The sequence below is a fragment of the Haliaeetus albicilla genome, chromosome 23 (genome assembly GCF_947461875.1).
Source record: "Haliaeetus albicilla chromosome 23, bHalAlb1.1, whole genome shotgun sequence".
Taxonomy (NCBI): Eukaryota; Metazoa; Chordata; class Aves; order Accipitriformes; family Accipitridae; genus Haliaeetus; species Haliaeetus albicilla.
In genome coordinates this window covers 8417145-8438198 of record NC_091505.1, presented here as the reverse complement: position 1 = coordinate 8438198, position 21054 = coordinate 8417145, and the positions used below count along the sequence as shown (strand labels likewise).

The following is a 21054-nucleotide window of genomic DNA, read 5'->3' as shown; positions in this document are numbered from 1 at the left end:
CCTCAGCATTAGGCTGCTTGTAATTCAAAAGGCTGCAAGTTAGCATGCCTTAGAAAGTTACACACATGAGTGGGACATGATAACTGGCAGTATATGTACTTTCAGCTGTTTACAAATGTGATAGTTTATTCAAACTATCCTTAAGGAAAAAAAACCCATATAAAAAAAAAAGAAAAAAACCCAAAACCAAAATAAAACAAATCACCAACAAAAAAACAACGCTACAAGAGCACAAACTAAGGTTTCTACTTACTAAAATTCACTGTCCCTAGAAATGGCTAAAGAAGACCCCATGCCCACAAAAAGAAAAAAGGCCAAAACCACAAAGTTGTGCAGTCCTACTTTTTTTTTTTTTTTAACATATGGAATCACAAGACTGGCTGTGGAGTTCAAACATCCTCGCTGCACTGAAACGTGCCAGTCAAGTAATACTATAAGACACAGAGCTAGGGGCAAGGCAGAGTGGGGGGAATCCAGACTTGGGAATATACAGGGAACACGTCATGAAGGAATACTTGCAACTCAAGCCTGACTCCCTGGGCATTGGTCAAAGTTTCATTAACGTGCATGTCTTCTCATTTAAAACAGAACTGGACAACAAAAATACATGAGGCTTTACACTTCATACCAAATGGTTTTATTTTCCCAATGTTAAATGTACCAAGATTGGCTGATACAGAACAAGAATGAACAAACCTCAAGGAAAAAAGTAAAAAAAAAAACAAACCACTGAGTTTTTGATGATGCAATTGTGTTTTCTCTTTGTGAACATCTGAGAGAAGCATTCATTCATATTCTGAATGGGAAAAGGCAACTGAAACAGGTGGTCTATTACTAGATCCATTAAACAAGAGATTTATGCATTACATATCCATCTTGAGGCAATTAGGCTGATCATTTTTTTCCTCTTTTATGGCTTCATTGAAAACTTCTGGCAATAAAGCAATTAAAAAGTAACTATCCAAGCATTTATCTATGATATCAAAGACAACCAGCCTTCCTTTTATCAGAAAAAAGCTGCTTCACTTTCCATCCTTAGAACGTACAAATTTAGAGGCAATATTCACTGTTAAGACAGTGGCATAATGCTGCCATTGTCCAAAGTCTGAATGGTGAATGATGGGGTATGGACTTGCTAAATCATTGTTTGCTTTCTATTTTGGAAAATGATTCTCTTAAGTTTGACTTTAATCTCACAAGGCACAGGAACAGCAAGCAGAGAAATGAAGTTGCCATAAAATTAATCTTGAAGTAACCTCCTTGCTGCATGTGCTGCAAAGGGCACTTGGAGCTTTGGGTTTCTACAGACACTGTCCTCATAGGTGAGCACAAAATCTGCAAGGAATAATGATTTTCAAAACTGAAGTTGATGTGACATATGGATTCAGTCAGACACTAAAACATAAAAGGATGGCTCCATTAAGATGCTGGTGCCACAAAGCTATCTTTTTAGAGGTGCTTCACATGAATGGTGGAAGCCAGTCTGTGACACAGGCCAACAGGCCCCACAGCCTCATCTCTCCCAAGAAGAGGTGACTGTAGTCCTCATAGTCCTCCCCCCAAAAAATCTCACTTTGTAGATTCTTTCCTAAACTTAAGTCGAAGTTAGTTCTATCTGTCAGGAATTCAGATAATCCAGACACTGGGCACATGCCAATTGAGAGCGGACTACAGAGACTGATGTAGTTGCTTCAGTTCTAAGTACCTGCCATGGCTGCAAGATTGTACCTGAGCATGGCCTGGAAGTGACTCCTTGAAAGTCATGGGACAAAATGGTTATTTCCTCATTCTCTGTAGGAACAACTCCATCTACTTTACAAAAGATAAAAGGAGGCCCTTGTGCCCACAATCACTGCAGTGATTCAGGTGCTTGGTCAGAGCAGAGCAGGCACCCAGGGTGCCAAGTGGCTGTGCAAGTCCTCACCTTTTCCTCTGCGAGGAAGATCCGCAACTCAGTAACTTCTCTTCTCCAAAAGTGGCAAGCAAAGAAGGAAAAAACGATGTTCAAAGAACACTGAAACAAACAGAAGCTTGTTTAAGTGAGCTGCTTCTGCTCCTAGGAGCTGCCCTTCCCCTGCCCTCTTGCAGTATGACAAAAAGAAATGCTCCATAATGCAGGAGCTCTGAAAAGCAGGCCAGAAACAGTCTGAGATGAACAGTTTGAATATCACAGTGGTAAAAAGATAAATCGGTTTCAGGCCTTCAGTTTGGTGCAGTTAAAAGTAATGTCCACAGTGTTCATTGGGCTCAAGCAACAAATATGAACATCCAAAGCAATGAACCCAACCTGCCACATGTGCCAGTAAGCCTTGCTCGTGCACAGGCCCAGCTTTCTCTTTCAGGCCACTGAACAGTAGTTTTCTTCTGTTTGCTTTGTCCATCTCCTGTGGGTGATTGGAACTGCAATGCTGGAAATCCCAAGCATCTGAAAAGGTTTTAAGCATAAACCCCAAGTCCCCAAACCCAAGTCCTTTGATACCAGAAACTATACTTACCACTTCCTGCAGTCTGGCTCACTCACTAGTAAGACAAATGCAAAATGAGTTAAATCACCCAAATTCCACTGGCTCAAATGTTGAAAAGTTCCCAGCCATACCTACATGTTTCATGATTTCCTTATATTCCTTAAGGGGTCATAAACATTTAAAGGACCTGAGGATGGAAACCAAAAAAGCTTCACTTGGACCTATTGGACTGAGTCCAGAGGAGGGCTACAAAAACAGTCAGAGGGCTGGAACACCTCTCCTATGAGGAAAGGCTGAGGGAGTTGGGGTTGTTCAGCCTGGAGAAGAGAAGGCTCTGGCAAGACCTTATTGCGGCCTTTCAGTACATAAAGGGCGCTTATAAGAAAGACGGGGACAAGCTTTTCAGTATGGCCTGTAGCAACAGGACAAGGGATAATGGTTTTAAACTAAAAGAGGGTAGATTTAGACCAGATATAAGGAAGGAATTTTTTACAATGAGGGTGGTGAAACGCTGGTACAGGTTGCCCAGAGAGGTGGTAGATGCCCCATCCCTGGAAACATTCAAGGTCAAGTTGGACAGGGCTCTGAGCAACCTGATCTAGTTGAAGGTGTCACTGCTTATTGCAGGGGGGTTGAACTAGATGACCTTTAAAGGTCCCTTCCAACCCAAACTATTCTATGATTCTATGATTTTGGGCACTACAGATGATTACATCTCTCCGACCACACAGACTGATATATGCTAATAGCAAAGATCAGAAGCATAGTTAAGAAGCAGACAAATGAAAGCCATTTTAATAATTTGATTATGGAATTTAAATTAATGGCAATTAAATGGTCTACAGAAAATAGGAAGACGGAAGATGATGTACTCTGCCAAATTCATCAACATCTTGGGATTTTACCACGAGTCTCAATCTTTTTAAAATCTCCAGCTTCTTAAATCATAACACAATGGTTACTGAACCAGGAAGGGTCTTAAGAGATCAGTTCATCCATCCCTAGCTCCTTAGGCTGGTCAACTATGAGTAAGCTAGCAACACCCAGCTCCATTCTTCTACTGCCACTCTCAGTAAATGATTATACAGTCTGTTCTCTACCATGTGGATAGTGAGATGTGGGATGACCTGTGAAGCCAACAATCCGTTAACATGGGCACTGTGGGATATACTGTGGGAAATGGAGAAGCTGGATAGTATTTTTGAAAGTGCAGTTCTAATGATGTACTTATAGGTAGAGTGCAATCTGCAGTTACAAGAAACAAAAGGCAAAAAAACCCTTGAGTCTGATATGTAAGTCAGTCTTGTGATTTATAGATATCCAATTCATGACTTCTGAAAGCTGATAATTTTGTGTATCCTAAAAAGCAGTGTGCACAGTCACACAATATTCTGTAGGATTAACCATGCTACTAAACCCAGCAATTACAAACCAGTTTATTGCATTCAGTTCAGAGGTAGAGCGATAGCAGGGCATACGTTGCAAACGGAGCTCTTGGTCTTGTTCCACCCTACGTTAGATAAGTTCAGTAAGTTCTGGAAGTACTGCAGCATGTTGTGAATGATGGATGAAATGAAAAATCTCTGCTCAGTGCACAGCTAGTAGCCAACTCCCTTCTGTGCAGCATCACTTGCTTTCAAGGTACTTAATATGCAACTTTGGTGAGAGACATTCAGAAAATCCCAGTGAGCCCAGATGTCTCAAAAATAAAAATAGAACATTGCAATTTTGTCCCAGGGCTTCAGTAGTTTTTATTCAATTTTAATTTTACTTTTGCCTATCTCTATCCAGTGACCTCCCTTGTCATGGTGCATTACGGACTCAAAACATAAACATCTACCACTGCTGGTTGCTCAGTCACGGAAGAGGTTTAAGGGTCTGGTTGCTTCATCTCTCACTAAGCAGACAGAGTTTGCACTGTATGAATACTTCTTTTTGAAAATGTAATTTAAGAATTAATAAGTGGTGAATACTCGGCTCCATCACATTTTTTAATCAGGGGCCGCAGTATCCCATTGTTTTCTTAGCACTCTGGGTAGTTCAATTTCTATAAAACATAAATCAAACCACAAGCAGTTTGGATTGGCTTCCACTGATCTGACTTACCATCAAATACAATCTGCTGGGCAGAATTACCATGAAGGATGAAAGATTTGGGAATTGTGTCTTGTTAACAAGCAGCACAGGTTTGCTTACAAAAATTTACAGCAAAGTTTAAGTCACAGCTTCACTTTTGCTGGGATAGAGGTTTGCTTCTCCCTGGCTATATTATTATGCTGTTTCAGGTTATTGGATTGGGTAGATGGTCAGCTGCTTTACTGCTGCTGAAAGGTTAAAATTGCAAAAATCTTGCTATTTTATTGCTTTGTCTCTCTAGTCCCTCACTCCTGCCTGCTTGCTGTTATCATCAATTTATTATTACATGTAATAACTGCATAGCAGACAATATATTACTTACTACATGCAGAGGTCAGAAGAAGTTGCTTTATTCTTGTCTAAGTACAATGGCCTCTAGCTGTAACCCCATTAGGAATGTTTAATAAGAAAAGCAATAAAACAGTTTAATAACTGAATCCACTTCTACTGCATCTCTATAGTTAGTAGTGGGGCACGGAAGGAAGAAAAAAGAATTAGCTCTATCACCACTATTTCTCCCACTAGGCTGTTTCCTTCAAAGGAGAAGGCAGGATATTATTTAGAGATTACATAGTGTAATAGTTTTATTTACTCCTTTATTGGCACCGTAAGGCACAGCAATAAGCCTTTATACACAGAATTTATTACTAGATCTGGAATTTCAATCTAAAGATACAAAATTTTCCTGAGGAAGAACAGTGAGTGCACTGTCTTAACTGTTGCCCATATGCCAGGCTCCCTTCAAAGCCCATAGGCAAACAGTGCAAGGCACATATGTAGTACACTGGAAACGTGTGATGCAAGGTTTGCATGGATCAGCTGTCCAGGCTCCTTTTAGCTGACAAGGTGGTGCTGACTGCCAGGTGTCAGGAAGGTGTTTCTGTTCCTCCCACCAGCATCCAAGCTCACTAAAAAGGTTTGGGCACTTTTCTGGAGCCATCATTAAAGCGCCATCCACCATGGGAATGCCCTGGGTGCTACACTGATCCATCACTGTTTACCATTCAGCCAATGTGGCATTTTAGTAACACCCAGCTCTAAAAATGTGTTTATTTTTATGTACATATCAAAGCCCTGACTGCTTTATTTGCTTGGAAGGGAGGGCGGAACTGTTCCAGCAGACTTTCTATTTTCCACCAATTCCCTCAAGAAGGATATTAAGGGTAGAGAACAGAGTGGGTAATTCCCATCTCTGGGTGGAAAATGAGTCAGACTAGTTATGCAATAGAGATTTTCACTGATTAAGAAGGATGCTATATTCAGGTAGACAACTGGCCAGAAACAGATGCTATTTGTGGGCATAACTGAGCATTAGCAAATTGGCTGTTTATTAAAACAGGTGTTTGTGGGGACTCACGTGTCCAACACGGCAGATGTGGCATTCTGCTGAGAGATCACGTTAGAGAACATCGATTTACTTCGCAGTTACACTTACGCTTCAACTGAGTTGATGCAGTAACTAAATTAGATTCAACAGAGTCAGCATCGTCTTTGAAAAATGGTGATTTCAATCAGAGATATAGCAAGAAAATACAAGTTTTTACTCACACCAGCTGTTCTGTTGCCCACTTTTGATCTCATAATCACTCATTATTGTCTGGTCAAAAAAACTACTGTTTAAAAAAGTTTCTCTGGCTTCCATTAAAGCAACAGCAACAACAAAACCACCAAGCAACAGCCCCTCCCAGCCCCCCCTTCCAGAATTCCCAAAGAACTAGACAAAATATACCCTATTCATTCCATCAAAAACAGGAACGCAAGGAGAGCAATGGCTTCACAGTCTGAAATTTAGCTAGTGTCAGAGCAGGAACACTACATTGTCACTATGAGACCATGCATCTTTTCTTACAGGAGACATCACGCTTATTGATACTTGAGTGCTAGGTCTCTTTAAAGGTTTCAGCATTTTGAAGACATTGGCAACAAGCTAGGTTGATCAGATATTCTGAGTTTAAATTATGTTCTGACAATTGTTTTCTATTCTGAGTCAAAATGAAAAAATTCTTGAACTTCCAGCGACAAGAAGATGCTATGCCCTTTTCCTGATCTGTTTCTATGCCAAATTAGTAAAAAAACCAACAAACAAAAACCAAAAAAACAACCAAACAAAAAAAAATCCACCAAACTTCATTTTGGAAGTTTACATCATTGTATTATTTATTTAATTATTTAAAAGACATGCCACAGTGGCAGTAGTGTATCATACCATGCCAAACATACCAGGTTGTGTCATTTTTTGATACAACAAAAGACAATTATTCTACATTTTTTATAAAAGTTAATGATGGGTGCTTCTTCACACAACCAAACACACCTCCTATAGACAGAAGTACCGTTGGCTTGTTTTACAACAGAACACCATGAACTAGACTGGGCCTGGCTATCTCAGTGTTGTTTTAGCATCACTGTTCATAATTTAGACCCTCAGCTACTCCCATTTGTCACTTAATCTTTGCTGTCCCAAAAGTCAACATACACCAAACTTCTCCTAACAGACCTCCCTAAACATTTAAAGTGATGTTTCTGAATATGATGCACTTTTGAGATGGTTATGTAGGATCACAGTATCTCAATTCAAGAATACTAATTGCCACAGAAATTTCCCAAAGCTCTCTCAATCAAGAGATCTTTGTAATTTTATTTAAAGTTGTCTTATAAACAAGATGAATGGAGACTCTGAAGGGGATTTCGGTGCTGAGACGGTAAGGTAAATAACTGGAACAGGAAACAAGACAATGATATATAACCATATTTACAAGTTAGTTATAGAGGAGCCTTACATCACACAGGAAAAAATGAATCTGCAAGGTCATTTTTGCAGAAACATTGGTAAAACACCTCACTACACAGTTGGCACAGAATATTGTACAAGACAGGTGTGAACCAAGGACCTCATACAAAATTAGCACACAAATCGATGCTTGCAAATTCCCAGGGAGGACTTACTGGTGTCTCTTCTTAAAAAAGCTATTCTAAAATAATCTAACACAACCATGCCTATTATGATACACTACAGGTTGTAATTCGCCTGTGGATTTCCTGTTTTTTGGTTTGGTTTTTTGTTTGTTTGTTTTTTGTTTTTTTTTTTTTACAGGCAAACCTACAGCTTATAACCCCCAAATGCTTGCTGAAAATTTAGGTGTTTGAAATCACAAGTTTGTTTAAGAGTCTTCTGGCTGAAGTGGCATTTCATAAAAGAGAGGTCAGGCTGTGAAGGGATGTGCTGGATTGTGAGAAGCTGAGGTTTGAAATCCCGAAACCGAGAGTAGCATGCTTGCCTGCATCTGAATAAGTGCTCAAATGCAACAGATCCCTTCTGAGAGGCAATGTGCCCACACTGTGAATAACAATTTGATATCTCCACACCACTCGCTTTGCCAGATGATATTTAGAAAAGCTAAACCTCAATCCTAAATAAAAGCGCTTGGTCAATGATCCTTAGTAAAGCAGATTTCTTATTGCATACAGTGCAGTCTCCACAACTGAAGTTTCCAGAGTAAAGCATGAGAGGCAGATGAATTCAGATAAAATTAAACCACAAATATCCACTGCACTTAAAAATGAAACCTTCTGCTTACTCTATATGCATTCACTTCACTGGGGTAAATGCTCAAATGTTCCAGCAAAGCAGTTTTCTGCCTGCAATGTTTATTAATATCAACCATTTGAATGATAGGCTGCAGAATATTATCTATAAATTTGATTTCAAATTCGTCAATGCAGATCAGGAAATCATTAAAAAGAGTTAACAGTAATGTAATCAGGAAACAGAAAGCTTGATTTGATCAGCCTGCCCAATCAAAGCAGCTTTACTTTTCAAATCCTGCTTATTCAGGGCTTAGCAACAAACTATTCAAAATAGTGTGTCAAGTCCAGAAGAATTTAGAGAACATATCCAAGAAAAGATTCCCATGGACAATCTTTCCCTTCATAAAAAGAGACAAAATTTACAGAATACATTGTTTGATTTTATTTACTCTGGTCACTGTCCTGGTTTCAGCTGGGATAGAGTTAATTTTCTTTCTAGTAGCTGGTATAGCATTATGTTTTGGGTTCAGTATGAGAAGAATGTTGATAACACACTGATGTTTTCAGTTGTTGCTAAGTAGTGTTTAGACTAAGTCAAGGATTTTTCAGCTTCTCATGCCCAGCCAGCAAGAAGGCTGGAGGGGCACAAGAAGTTGGGAGGGGACACAGCCAGGACAGCTGACCCCAACTGGCCAGAGGGGTATTCCATACCATGTGATGTCATGTCCAGTATATAAACTGGGGGGAGTTGGCCTGGGGGGATTGCTGCTTGGGAACTAACTGGGCATTGGTCAGTGAGTGGTGAGCAATTGCATTGTGCATGACTTGTTTTGTATATTCCAATTCTTTTACTATTATTACTGTCATTTTATTATTATTGTTATCATTGTTATTTTCTTCCTTTCTGTTGTATTAAACTGTCTTTATCTCAACCCATGAGTTTTACTTTTTCTTTCCCCGATTCTCTCCCCCATCCCACTGGGTGGGGGGGGAGTGAGGGAGCAGCTGCATGGTGCTTAGTTACTGGCTGGTGTTAAACCGTGACAGTCACTAGCAGTGAAAAAGCACACTTAATACACCAGTTGCTTTAAAAAAAAATAAAAATTACTGCATCTTAAGCATTTAAATTCTCAACTCAAACCACCAAGCCTGATTAGAGAAATGTGGAAAATGCTTCGAGTTTGCAAAGAATTATGTAACACTTGACCAGTAGGGCATGTAGCACCATTTGCAAACTTCAGCACTGAGATTATAGCAGTGGCATATGCAGTCCCCTTACATCACTGCTAGATACAAACTGAAATTTACTTATGCCTTTTAATTAATGTGGCATGCAAGACCATCACTGAAATTTTTATTTGAGCAAAATAAAGCATGCTTAAAGAATTAAGCGTATAATCCTACGCTCCTCTGAGCTGAAGTAACTACACACCTGACTGTGCACCAAAGCAATCTCGGTGTATGTTTTCATGACTAATCATACTCATTTGTTCATAGGACTAGGGCCAAGCATGTTAAAATTAATAAGCTTCCCATATAGTATAAGCAGATAACAAAAACATAGTATTAGGAAGTTACAGTCATCATTTACTGTGAGGCTGGTTTGTTAAACTAAAAACACGTGGTAGAAAACAGTGGGCCTCTGCTGCCTTTCCACAGATTACTGCTTTCTATATTTTTATTTTCCAGCTGATTAAGGGTACTGAGAAGTCATGTGACATCTGTCTTCAGTAGGTAATAAAGGTATCTCCTCATTTCAAGAGAAATCTTACTTTGACTATCTTTCCTTCAGTCTTCATTGGACTGAAATGTCTAACATGAGTACAGTAAACGAACCTAGTTTTAATGGTCGAAGTTCAATTACCTAATACAAGCTATTTGTTTCTGTAGGATAGAGACAAACGCAAGGGTATCGAGGATGAAGTTAAGAGCAACATTTGTCAGACATGGATTAAATGAAGCAAAGATTTGGTGAGTAGAATTCCATCTCATTTCTTTTGAAGGACTATGACAGCTTTGATTTTCACAGCCACTAAGATCATGACATTACAATACTGAAATTTTAAGAAATAAAAATTATACCATCATTCTTCATTTTCTACACTGTTGCCTTTGGAACAGATTACAAAGTACAATTCTCTGTTATTTTTCAGTAAAGAAGGAAAAATCATGAGAACAGTTAGTCTAGATTTTAATGTTCACTGCCCACTGAACAGCAGCACTGTGATGCATGACCCTGACCTTTTGCAGCCCAGTATATTTTGACTGTTTGCCCACTCGGCTCCATCCCTACATTTTAGTGAGGCCGTAAACAAGAGATGTGGAATGGCATGCCCAGCAAATCACAGAATGCTGAAAAGGTCAAAATAGTAGTGCCGAATGTTTCTACTCTGTAATTTACAGAATATATGAGGCATTCAGGCATTCACAGCCTAATAACTCATTCATGTGACAAACACTGTAGAGAGAATGTAAAATGGCAGAACATGAATTCCTTCCAGTGACAATGTTTCTAACAAGCATGGAAAATGGTGCAAACTTTGCCCTGTGGTTCTCTTTTCTGGAACATTAATATTGCCTGACTTTCAATGCACAATAGTATATGTCTGTGGACTGTGCAGTCAAATGTCTCTGTGTTTGCAATAATGCTCGGAACCCAAAAGGTAAGGTCCTTGAGGAAAAAATCCTGGTCAAAGTCTTTCTTATCTGTTCTCCTCCCACTTCTCAGAGCACTTCCCCAATACCAGGTGATTTTATTGTCACAACATTCCTGGAAACTAGAAAAGTACTATCCTCACTTTAAAAGAGGACATAGAGTCCAGGCCAAGGTCAGGAGAACTATGGCGGAACAAAAAAATGCACAGCTCTTATCAACAGAGCTCCACTGCTCTCCACTAAGACCATCTTTTCTATTTTCTGTCCCGTGGGCTGAGTATTTTTGCAGAAACAAACTTGTGCCTATTTCTCAGATGCAAGTCAAACACAGTAAATCTAAAAACCAAAGAGATCCTTTAGCCAAGTTCAGCATAGCTGCGTATCTGTGGCTGTTGAAATGATGGTTGTATTTGTTAATGATCGCTTAGTCCTAGCGAAGTGCTGAAGATGCACGACCTGGACACCCCCCACACAACGGTCACCACTTTCAGAGAAAGTTTTACTGGTGCAAGATGATTTGAGGCATTCCTCAATCATCATAAGTTAGGTAATGCCCTTGGATGAATGCCATTGAACAACTGTAAGCCAGGATATACTGGAGTGTTTCTTCTTTACTACTTTCTTGTAATAAAAAGAACACAACAGATTCATCTAAAGTGTTGCTGTTGCAAACCTAACTGCAAGGGTATCTATCTGACATCAATTAATCATTTTTTTTCTATAAAGACAGTGTCATTTTGTCCTCAGAGTATATATAAAATTGATCTAATGACCACTGAAATCAACATAAGCAATAAATAGTTTACAGAAGTACCAAAGAAAAATTTGGAAAGTGCCAAATCTTCCTTTCTGACATATCTGTGCCAATCTTATGGATTTCAATGGATGTAAAAACCATGGATCAGTAGCCAGAACTTGGCCGTATCTTTCCAAGTCCATTAAAACAAAAGAAAGAAGTGTGTCAATAAACTGTTCTCTGCTTCACAGATGTAAATCTGGATTAACCATACAAAAGGCAAAACAACTGTGGATTTATACCAGCTGAACAACAGATCCCAGCCTCAAGTCTCTGAAGTACAGCATTTCACCATTATCCCTGAGAGAAGCAGGGATATTAACAGCGTACCAAATTAGCATCAAAGCATTAGCGGTAATACACTTAGGGTATTTAGGGAACTACTTCTAAACCTAAATGTCAGACAATTTGTCTCTGATATTCCCTGCAGATTAGTACAAAATGATTGTAATGGATGCAAATCCTGCCTCCTTTCATACAGGCACGTATGGCTGAAATAGCTGTGGAGCTGTATCCCTTGTGCTGCAGAGGAAGGCAGGTCCTAAAGAATATACCCCCCCGGTTTCTCTTCATTGCCTAGTGAAAATTGCTCCTTCACGTATTTCTGCGTAGGAACATGAAGCTTTTGGTATTACAGTCTGCACTGCTGGGAGGAAATGATTTTCCAGCACCAAGTCTGGAGTCTATTACACAGCAAGCCTGTAACCTCTTGAAGGGAAGGGAATAGTGTATGAGGTTTGGTCTCCCATGGGAAGGAAGGGGATCTCTCAATTTATCTGTGGGAGGAGGTGGGTGCAGTGGACAGCCCTGGATGGCTGGAAGAAGGTGTGGAGGAGACAACAGTTAGGGTACCAGCTTGCTACGCCAGACAGCAACAGTGCATAGGGGACAGGCTGTAAGACGGAGGTGCAGCGTGGGGAGAACTGGGATGGAGGGGATCAAATTTTTGCTGGTGTTTGGCATGGAGGGGACACTAACCATGTCTTCTCTGCCTTTAGTCCCACCTCCCCTCTGCTCTGTCTTTCAGTGCACACAGACCTAGATCCCTGGTGTGGGGGTAGAAGTTATTCCACCCAGACAGAATAAGGCAGTAGGATATGCTACGATTTGGGGCAAGACTGTCACCCATTCCACACTCAGACCTTGCACGAGGAAAGATCAACTGAGTCTCTACGGACAACTTTTGGTCTTCTCTCTGTAGGGTACTCAGTGCACAATTTAACCACTTGGATGGGGCACCAGAAGCCACTACTCCACTTAAAGTACTATTACTTTTAATAATATTTACAGACTATTCTGATAGGAAAAGGGGTTGTATCTTGAAAAGTTGGATTCAACAGAAAAAAATTGGTATTGCTGATTGTTATTGTATTTCCCAACCAGAAGAAATACAGTGTACATATAGGTAATATCATCTCCTATCAAGGCTGTTCTTTATAAGGCTCTGGTTTCATATGCTTATGATTTTGTACTGATTGATCTGTTAGGTGAAATCAAAGCTGAGATATTATTTAATTATCTTAATTAGAGCTTTTTAATTTTGGAAAACGGGAAGGGGGAGGGATCTATATCAAAAACATCAGACATTCCCACAGAATGGGTGAAGAGAATGGGGAAAAAAGATATTTCCTTCCTTCCATCCCCCTTCTTTTCACCCTAAGAGAAGGGACATCCAATCTGATGGCAAATAGTCGCTATACAAGACATCCCCAGGAAAATCCTCCAGAGTCTAATCAGGCTATAAGCTTTCAGAAGAGTCAGTCTGAACATGTTCTGTGGTGACTCAGGCATCAGCTGTGGAAGCCCAGCACAATTCCATGCCCACATCTCCACATCTCGCTCCCACTGGGCTTTGAAAACTCCTTGCAAATGTGTATTTGGGCTGCCACCACTTTTCATACAGAGTGACAAGAGAATCTCAACAGAAAAGGCAGGGAGGGAAAAAAAAAAATTGAAAAAAATTCTGCAGCCCTGTCTCCTCCTTGCCCTCTACACTTTAGTTTTATCCTCTTCAGACATCCTTTCTTGGTCTCAGCTTCATCTTTCTCCCAATTCAGCCTCTTTGCTCACTCAGGGCCCATTTGGGTCACGTCACCTCTGATTCCTCAAGGTTTGTCTCTTCTGTGCTGCCCCAGCTGAGCAGAGGGAGCACGAGCAGCATAGGGAGAGGGCTACTGACCTCAGAGAGCCGCAAAGCTCTGGATTTGGCCCAGCTCACAGAAACCCAGATCTCCATCTGAGAGCCCCTGCTAAGCCCTAGGCTGGAGAATGCCTGGTGGAAGCTAAGGGAAAGAAAGGCAGAGGGGTAGCATGTAGCTACCATTTTCTAAGAGACCTGTTTTTCATATATACCTGCTACATTCCTGAGTAGTCATCATATGTGAACATTTAATCAAACAGCAAATCAAAGGCACGCACACAACACTCAGAGGCCTGACCACAGCAGAGTATCAGTGCTCTTTTCACACTGCAAACACACTAATGAGAATTCCTTCCTAAGTTTGCTTTCAAATCACTTGCTCTGTTTGAATTTACAGTTCAAAATTTCTGTAGTGTTTTTTGTACAAGATTGCCACTCTATTCAACTAAGATGTACATCAAATACCTGTATCTTTAAATATGAAGAAAGCATGATTTAATCAGCAAATCAGTAATGACAGACACTGCTGGATTGTCTTGAATAGACAGACTTGGAATGAAATGGATGTCTCTGAAAGATCTTGCAGATTTATTTTTTTTTTTAATCTTTATTACTTATTTTTAAGATGAAAACTGAGGCCTCAGTGAAAATTAAGACTGTGGACAGTGAATGTAGTATCTTAAAAATGTCAGTAAATGCATAGATTTTCACTTCCCAAACAACTCCTTCCAGCCAGTGCTTCAAACAAAAAAGACATTTTTTTAAAAACTATTTTTATTTTATTCCCATACCTGTCAGCAGATGTAACTTTGTATATTCCCTTGCACTTGTTTTACAGTAGCTCTATTGATCTGCTTAATAACTAGTCCCAAGGAATTGGAATGTTAAATCTTCTAGAAGCAAAATCTTTCTGAACAGGTCAGCTATTAGGAAAATTGAGAATCCTCATAAACTATGTGTTTTCTTTCCTCAGCATCTTCAGAAGCAGAGAAACTACCATGACAAAAGTGAGTTAAACCCCTTGACATTTTCCCTGTTCAGTAAATGAATTAACATAGATGTTTCTTGTTTTGTTTTCTAAGACTCCTGCTACATTTCTTAAGTAAATGCCTGAAAACAAAACCAGTACACAGTTGAAAAGCAATGATATATTCAATTAATATAGACACAAATATGCAAACACTCATTCCAGTCTCAACTAACTCATTCATAAGGAAAAAGCTAACTTGACATTGCAGTCACTGTAATATATGGTACAGAATTAACAGACAGACTTAGCTTCTATTTTGGTACTGTATTCTTAGCTTTTTTGATACTCTGTGGAACACACAAGCGTAAAATAGCAGCCATGGTGCAAGCTAGATTACTCTGGGAGCTGCTTGTACATAGACTAGCTAGACAGAGCTCCTACAAGATCCTTACAGATCCTTGTCCAGCCAAGAATCAGCAGAGCACAATTGTGCATCCTTTCTTCTGCAAATGCTTATGTCCCTGCTGTGCTGCTTTTACACCAGCTGAGAGCTGGCAGTGCAATAACTCACAGCTACCTATGTATCAGTCAGATTTTGGCTCCTTGGTGCTACCGGAATTGTGCAAAGGAGCTAGTTCAGAGAAGAAACGTACTCTGTAATCATGTAATCAAAACACAAAGGATTGGTTATCTTTCTTTCCATGTTCTCAAAGCACTAAGAGTGAACAAAGTTAGCTGGAGAAGAATTTAAAAAGTAAATTAAGAAATCAGCAGAGTGATGTACCAACATGTCATCTTAACAGTTAACAGCACAGCATGCTCCACTTACTGTCAAAACAGCTGTATGTGAAAATAGATAACAGATCTTTAAAACTTACTGCACCACAGCCTCAAGACTTCTGACTGAGGTTTTGATCTTTACTTTTCTAAATCACATAAGTATCACTACATAAGTAGTTCTCTAACCTCAGGGATTTGGTATGAACAATCCATATACATGCTTAGGTTTATATGGTCAATGAAAGCAACAGCAAGTTCCTGCTCTAAACAAAGGGGTCTTTGAACAACTACTTTGAATCACAGCAGCATAAGCTTTAATAAATTCACATTCAGAGCTTTACATGGGAGATAGTCATATTTTACAAACAGAGTTTGTAGGAGTATAGAGTTATGGCACAAAATTCTTCAAATGCAATCTTAAGGGCCTTCTGCTAGAGCCACACCATCTCCTAGGCAGAAGACCTATATGTATTTTGGCTCACAGTAACAAATTTGATTTTAATGTCATGAAGATAAATCAGGGATATCTTTTTTTCAGAAAGAATTATCAGATTAATGTCATTATTTGCAAAAACATATACTATATAGTACAAATAAACATTATTTGTAAAAACCAAGATTTAATAAGATTAAATGTGCTGCATACTAGGCAATCAAGAGCTATTACTACATTGACCCCACCGCAAAGAGCTAGAAAACAAATTTTTTTTAGTTTTGTTTTTATGACAAGGAAGCAGCAAATGAACAATGAAAAAAAAAATCTGTCATTATTTTCTAGGTCGGCCCGGAGATAAAGTGATTATCTGACCTGGTAAAGCATCTGAGACAGTGAAATTGTTTTGGACTATTTCTCTAGTCCTCTGGGATGCTCTTTTGTCCTCCTGTCAACCCTCCTCTCTTTGGCTCTGTTTCTCCAGCACAAGCAAATATGGAAAACAAGAAAGAAGCTAATTCCAGTTTCTGCTTCTCTCTAACCTTGACGGGGTTGGTTTTGATGTCTGTCACATTCCAAAGGAAAACAGAAAAAGCAAAAAGTATATTCATGCTCCTTAAGAAGAACAAGGCAGGCTCTGGACCACGTTTGAAGCCTGAAGGAACTCTTTTATCCACTGTCAATAAGAATTGTGCATACCTATTTTCATTTGAACCTTCTTATAAAAGCTGAAAGCCAAAAGGTGAACACTGAAGTCTGCAACAAGGTCAAATAAGCTGCTAAATAGTTAGGCCACTGCCTAGAGTTCTAGGAAGATTTTGCATTGCATTGTGCTAACCATTAAGGATAAAGACAGTAAATAATTATTAATCTCCTCTGCTTATAGAGCAAAGACAGCTATTTCTTTAAAGATTAGTTTTTCAATAGAAATCTAAAATAATCTCTGCAAAACAAGTAGATGGATTAAACTCCATTTCTTTTGTAGTATAGTGGCACGTTCATACTTGCACAACCACTGGAAAAAGCAGGCATATTGGGTGATTTGACTCCATGGGCTAAAAGCCCTGTAAAACACAGAAACTTTGCTTTGATTTCTAATAAAATACTGAAGAATGTCACTTGTTCAAAACTCCTAGGAGCTTAACAAGATTTCAGAAAAGTATTCCAGCAGATGACCTTACATACAACTTTCTCCTCCGTTACTTTGCTGCAATCAAATCATTCGCTTTCCTGCAAAGCTCTAGTACATCGTGAGGGTCTGGCAGCATACTGCAGGGGTCAGCACAGCCTCCCAGCCCAAAGCTGCAGGTGGCCTCCACAAGATGAAGGTGCTCCCTGGAATTTTCTGGCTCTATCTATTTGCTATTTAAAATCAAGAGGGAAATCAATGAACTTCATTGTATGTTAAAGAAATAAGTTCAGGTTCTTTCATATGCATTAATCTCTTACATACAATATGAATATGGTTTAGTGGCAATAAACAAACCCATTAACATATCAGAAAAAAAGCACCATATGTAAATTCCCTGATCTTAGGGGACAACTAATGGATTACATTCCAGCATATAAAGATGCAAGATTTATATTTCCCTCTAGAGATATTCCAAAATCCTATTACTGAGCCATATCTCCAAGGAGAGGAGGGGGGTTGTTTGTTTTCTTTTTTTTTTAATCAAACCTCTTTTTAATCAGTCAGAACAAAATGTTTTCATGCAGAAAAAAGAAGAAATTCAGTGCAAAACCAAGAGTCCTGATGGAACAGGGAAAATTGGAAGAGAAAATGAAGATGGAATAAAAATGCAGGAAACAAAGATGTGTACTCTGTGAGTGCCTTTATTACACAGATGTATGCAGGGACAGTTTGCTCCCAAAGGAAATCATTAGAAAGTTGACTTTTAAGAAGCTGGACCAGGAGAATGAATTCAGCTTTTTGGGCTGATCCAAACTTCAACGACTGTGTTTTGCTGTTAATTCTGGTGTGCCTTTGACTATGGCTTCAGACCCATTTTGTGTTTTCTTCTTTTAGGGCCAATTTCTGCTCAGCTACAAACATGTGAATCCTGTGGTGGGGAACCTGAGTATGCACATACACTCCTGTCTGCAGAGCACTGGCTGCTTCCCGGATCTACTGCTGTCTTCCCTGTGCAAGCCCTTACAGACTCCTGAGGCTATTCAGGTATATGAGAGAAAGCTAATCTTTAAGATTAGCTAAGGTCACAAATAATTCATATTCTCACGACAATTCAACAACCACATTCAAGAATTTAAGGCCCATTTTTAAATACTTCATAGCATCCTAAATGCTTCACTGAAATTGTTAGGCACCTGGTTTAAGAACAAGGATGTGCCTTTGTACTCAGCTCAAGTAGGACCCTGTAGAGTTTCACAAAAACAAACAAACAGCTCTACCACAATGTTATCAGCCCACTTAAAATGTTTCTTTCTGACCCTGCTTGCCTTTAAACTCAATTCCACCACTGAATCCTAGCCAGCTTTGGTATGAAAGGAAGAAGAGAGTCAAGCTCAAGAAGGAAAGTGCCACAGCTTCAGCACAGGGTGAATAATCCACATCTACAACACATCTCTTGTGATTTAAGCTCATGGTGCTACAGTCCTCAACAGCAACTCCAATTCTACCTCTGAAAATTGGAGATCTATTTGCAAGTCACTGAAAAAAACCCTCTGGAACTTCAAAGCCAAGCAGTTCTTTCAGCACCAATATGCCCCACAGTTCCCCAAAGTTAGCAGAACTCTCTAAGAGTAGAGTTTCTCAACATGAGAGAAAATATAGGCTCCCAGCTGAGATTTGGAGATGTGCATTCACAGAAGAATATATAACAGGAGTGAGAAAAGCATACAAGCATTTTAGTCAAAAGCCCTTTCTGATAAGCATTCAGAACAACCTGAAAATGCACTGTTTTACATTAACTTTTAGAGGAATCAGCACTTCCTTTATGAGAGTATTTGTCTTAGGTTGAACATCAACTGATCAATACAGCACCAATGTAGATATATATTACTCTATCAATCATATATTAAAAAGAGCATCAGTGCTTTATATTTAATACCCAATGTAACCGATTAGTACTGCCATCCCCTGATGCTACACAAGTTCATTCTTTGAAATTGCCATGGCAGTAAATTCTACAGTTATAAATGAGAAGCTGCAAATTGATCTGCATGTAATAACAGTACCACTAAACCTTTCTTACCACTTTCAATTTTTCCCATCTGCTACCAGAGTGGAAGTTTAGGATCTATTATTCCCAGAAGGGGACTTACCCAGCTGGACATCTATAACAGTTGGCTGGTTCTCCATGGGGAACAATGGCTTTGGAGGTTTGTCTGTGAGTAAAGCTAGAAAAGAAAATGAAAAAATGTAATGGAAAAATTGAGACCAATGACTGCAAAAGAAAAGCTCTGTCATGTAAGCAATCAAATGTTTGTACACTTGATGGCATGTAAACATGTATTACGTAATATGGCTATTACACTGCCAATGTGTTAACTGCTTTCCTAGTGGCTGTGGTGGCCCACTGGTTCAACAGAAATGAGCTATTTCAGGAATTACATTTTTAATACAAAGCAGCAAAACAAACTCCATTTCTCAATTTTAATCTACATATAATAACTAGATCAAGCATTTTAGATCCTCACCTTGCAAAGTTAACCCAATTAATTTGAAATGCCAACCAAATCTATTTCAGTGTGACCAGTCCCAACATGTCTTTATGCCTGCTCAAAACAGTATTTAGATGCTCAAAGAAAACCTGCACATAATTTTGTCTGATGATCCCCAGCAGCTTCACATCTAGCTTACACTCCCACCCAACCAGGTGGGGCACCTGGACCCTCTCTCAAAGCCCGAATGGGGACCCTGCCTTCTGCTATACAGAAGTATCTCTGTCTGACAGCAGGAAAAACAATACCCCAGCCTGGTCCTAGCAGGTGACTGCTCCAGCCATGAGGACAGACAGTCACAGATAATGCTACTACTGAAAAGCACAGCTACAGACGCAGGCTTTGTGACCTGGTTTGAGAGCTTAGTGCCAGACAGTGCAAACAGGTTTTGTAAGTTGGGTCTAGCTTGAAATAAATGACTGAGTATTCCTGGAGATGGGGAGAACTGTTTTTAATCAAATACAGCATCTTGTACCACATGAAATTAAACATTTCAAAATCACTTCAAAACTTTTCCAGTTAAAATTCATCACCTGAAATTATTTGATCTGAGTTTGCAAAATGGATTTGCATTTTTCAATAAAAGAGTAAGGCAAAATTGCCCTGATCTCCTCAGAAGCCTCAGAACTTACTGATTCGATAGGAAACAAGCCTACCCAGAGGTTTAGTAGCTCAAGCTGGAAGTTGCCCGTGGCTGGGGCAGCAGCCCCAGTGCAGGGAGCTTGAGCTCTGCAAGCTCCTAGCCTACGCTGCCAACTCAGCCTGAGCCATTGGCACGCTGGGAGGACATCTCTCCACCAGTCTGCTTCAGCACGAGTCAATAGCTCAATACACCTTCCCTAGGACTTTAAAGCAAGCTGGCTGAGTGGCTGAAGCAGAGGTGCAACAGTCATACATTTCACTGATGTGGCTCTGATAACCAGCTATCAAATGACAGCTGCATGAAATTGGAGATAGCTGAATTATTCTGCTACAAAAAAAAAAAAATTGTCAGCCTACAAAACATTTTTACATCCACATCTACAGAAAATTACAAACTGTATTAAAGAAATACCTGTTTGATTTTGCTTTACAGTTGACACTATTTTTTAAACTCCTTAACAATTGTCAGCACAATCCGCTTCCTCAGTTCCATTTAAATGAAAATGGGGTTTCTTCCACTGATGCTACAGCCATGCTTTGTTTATCACAAAATAGGCATTTCAGTAACAAGTCAGCAGCCAACATTTCAGATCAAAATCATGTGTGTTTGTAAGAAGAACTCCTTGTACAGTTTACCTACAAGGACAACACAGGAATCTCCAAAGTGATTTAAACAGTGTGTTATTAAGACTAAAACCACAAGCTGGGCTCATAATTAAAGATATATGGGAAATTCTGTTAATGAGAATTCAGCAGTTCAAAAATGCTCATCCAATGCAAAGTCACAAGATTGACCCAGAAGCAACATCAAGGCTACCTGTACAATTG

The 21054-nt window shown here is 39.5% G+C and overlaps 1 protein-coding gene across 2 annotated transcripts in view; it reads right to left on the bottom strand.

Moving 5' to 3' along the window:
- The window catches only part of IL1RAPL2 (interleukin 1 receptor accessory protein like 2), a 402698-nt gene that overhangs the window by 96206 nt on the left and 285438 nt on the right, over window positions 1-21054 (bottom strand). For both annotated transcript variants that reach the window (XM_069811122.1, XM_069811123.1), the window contains exon 6: window positions 19186-19260. In XM_069811122.1, coding sequence (XP_069667223.1) covers window positions 19186-19260 — 75 coding nt within the window. The remainder of the gene's footprint in view (window positions 1-19185; window positions 19261-21054) is intronic.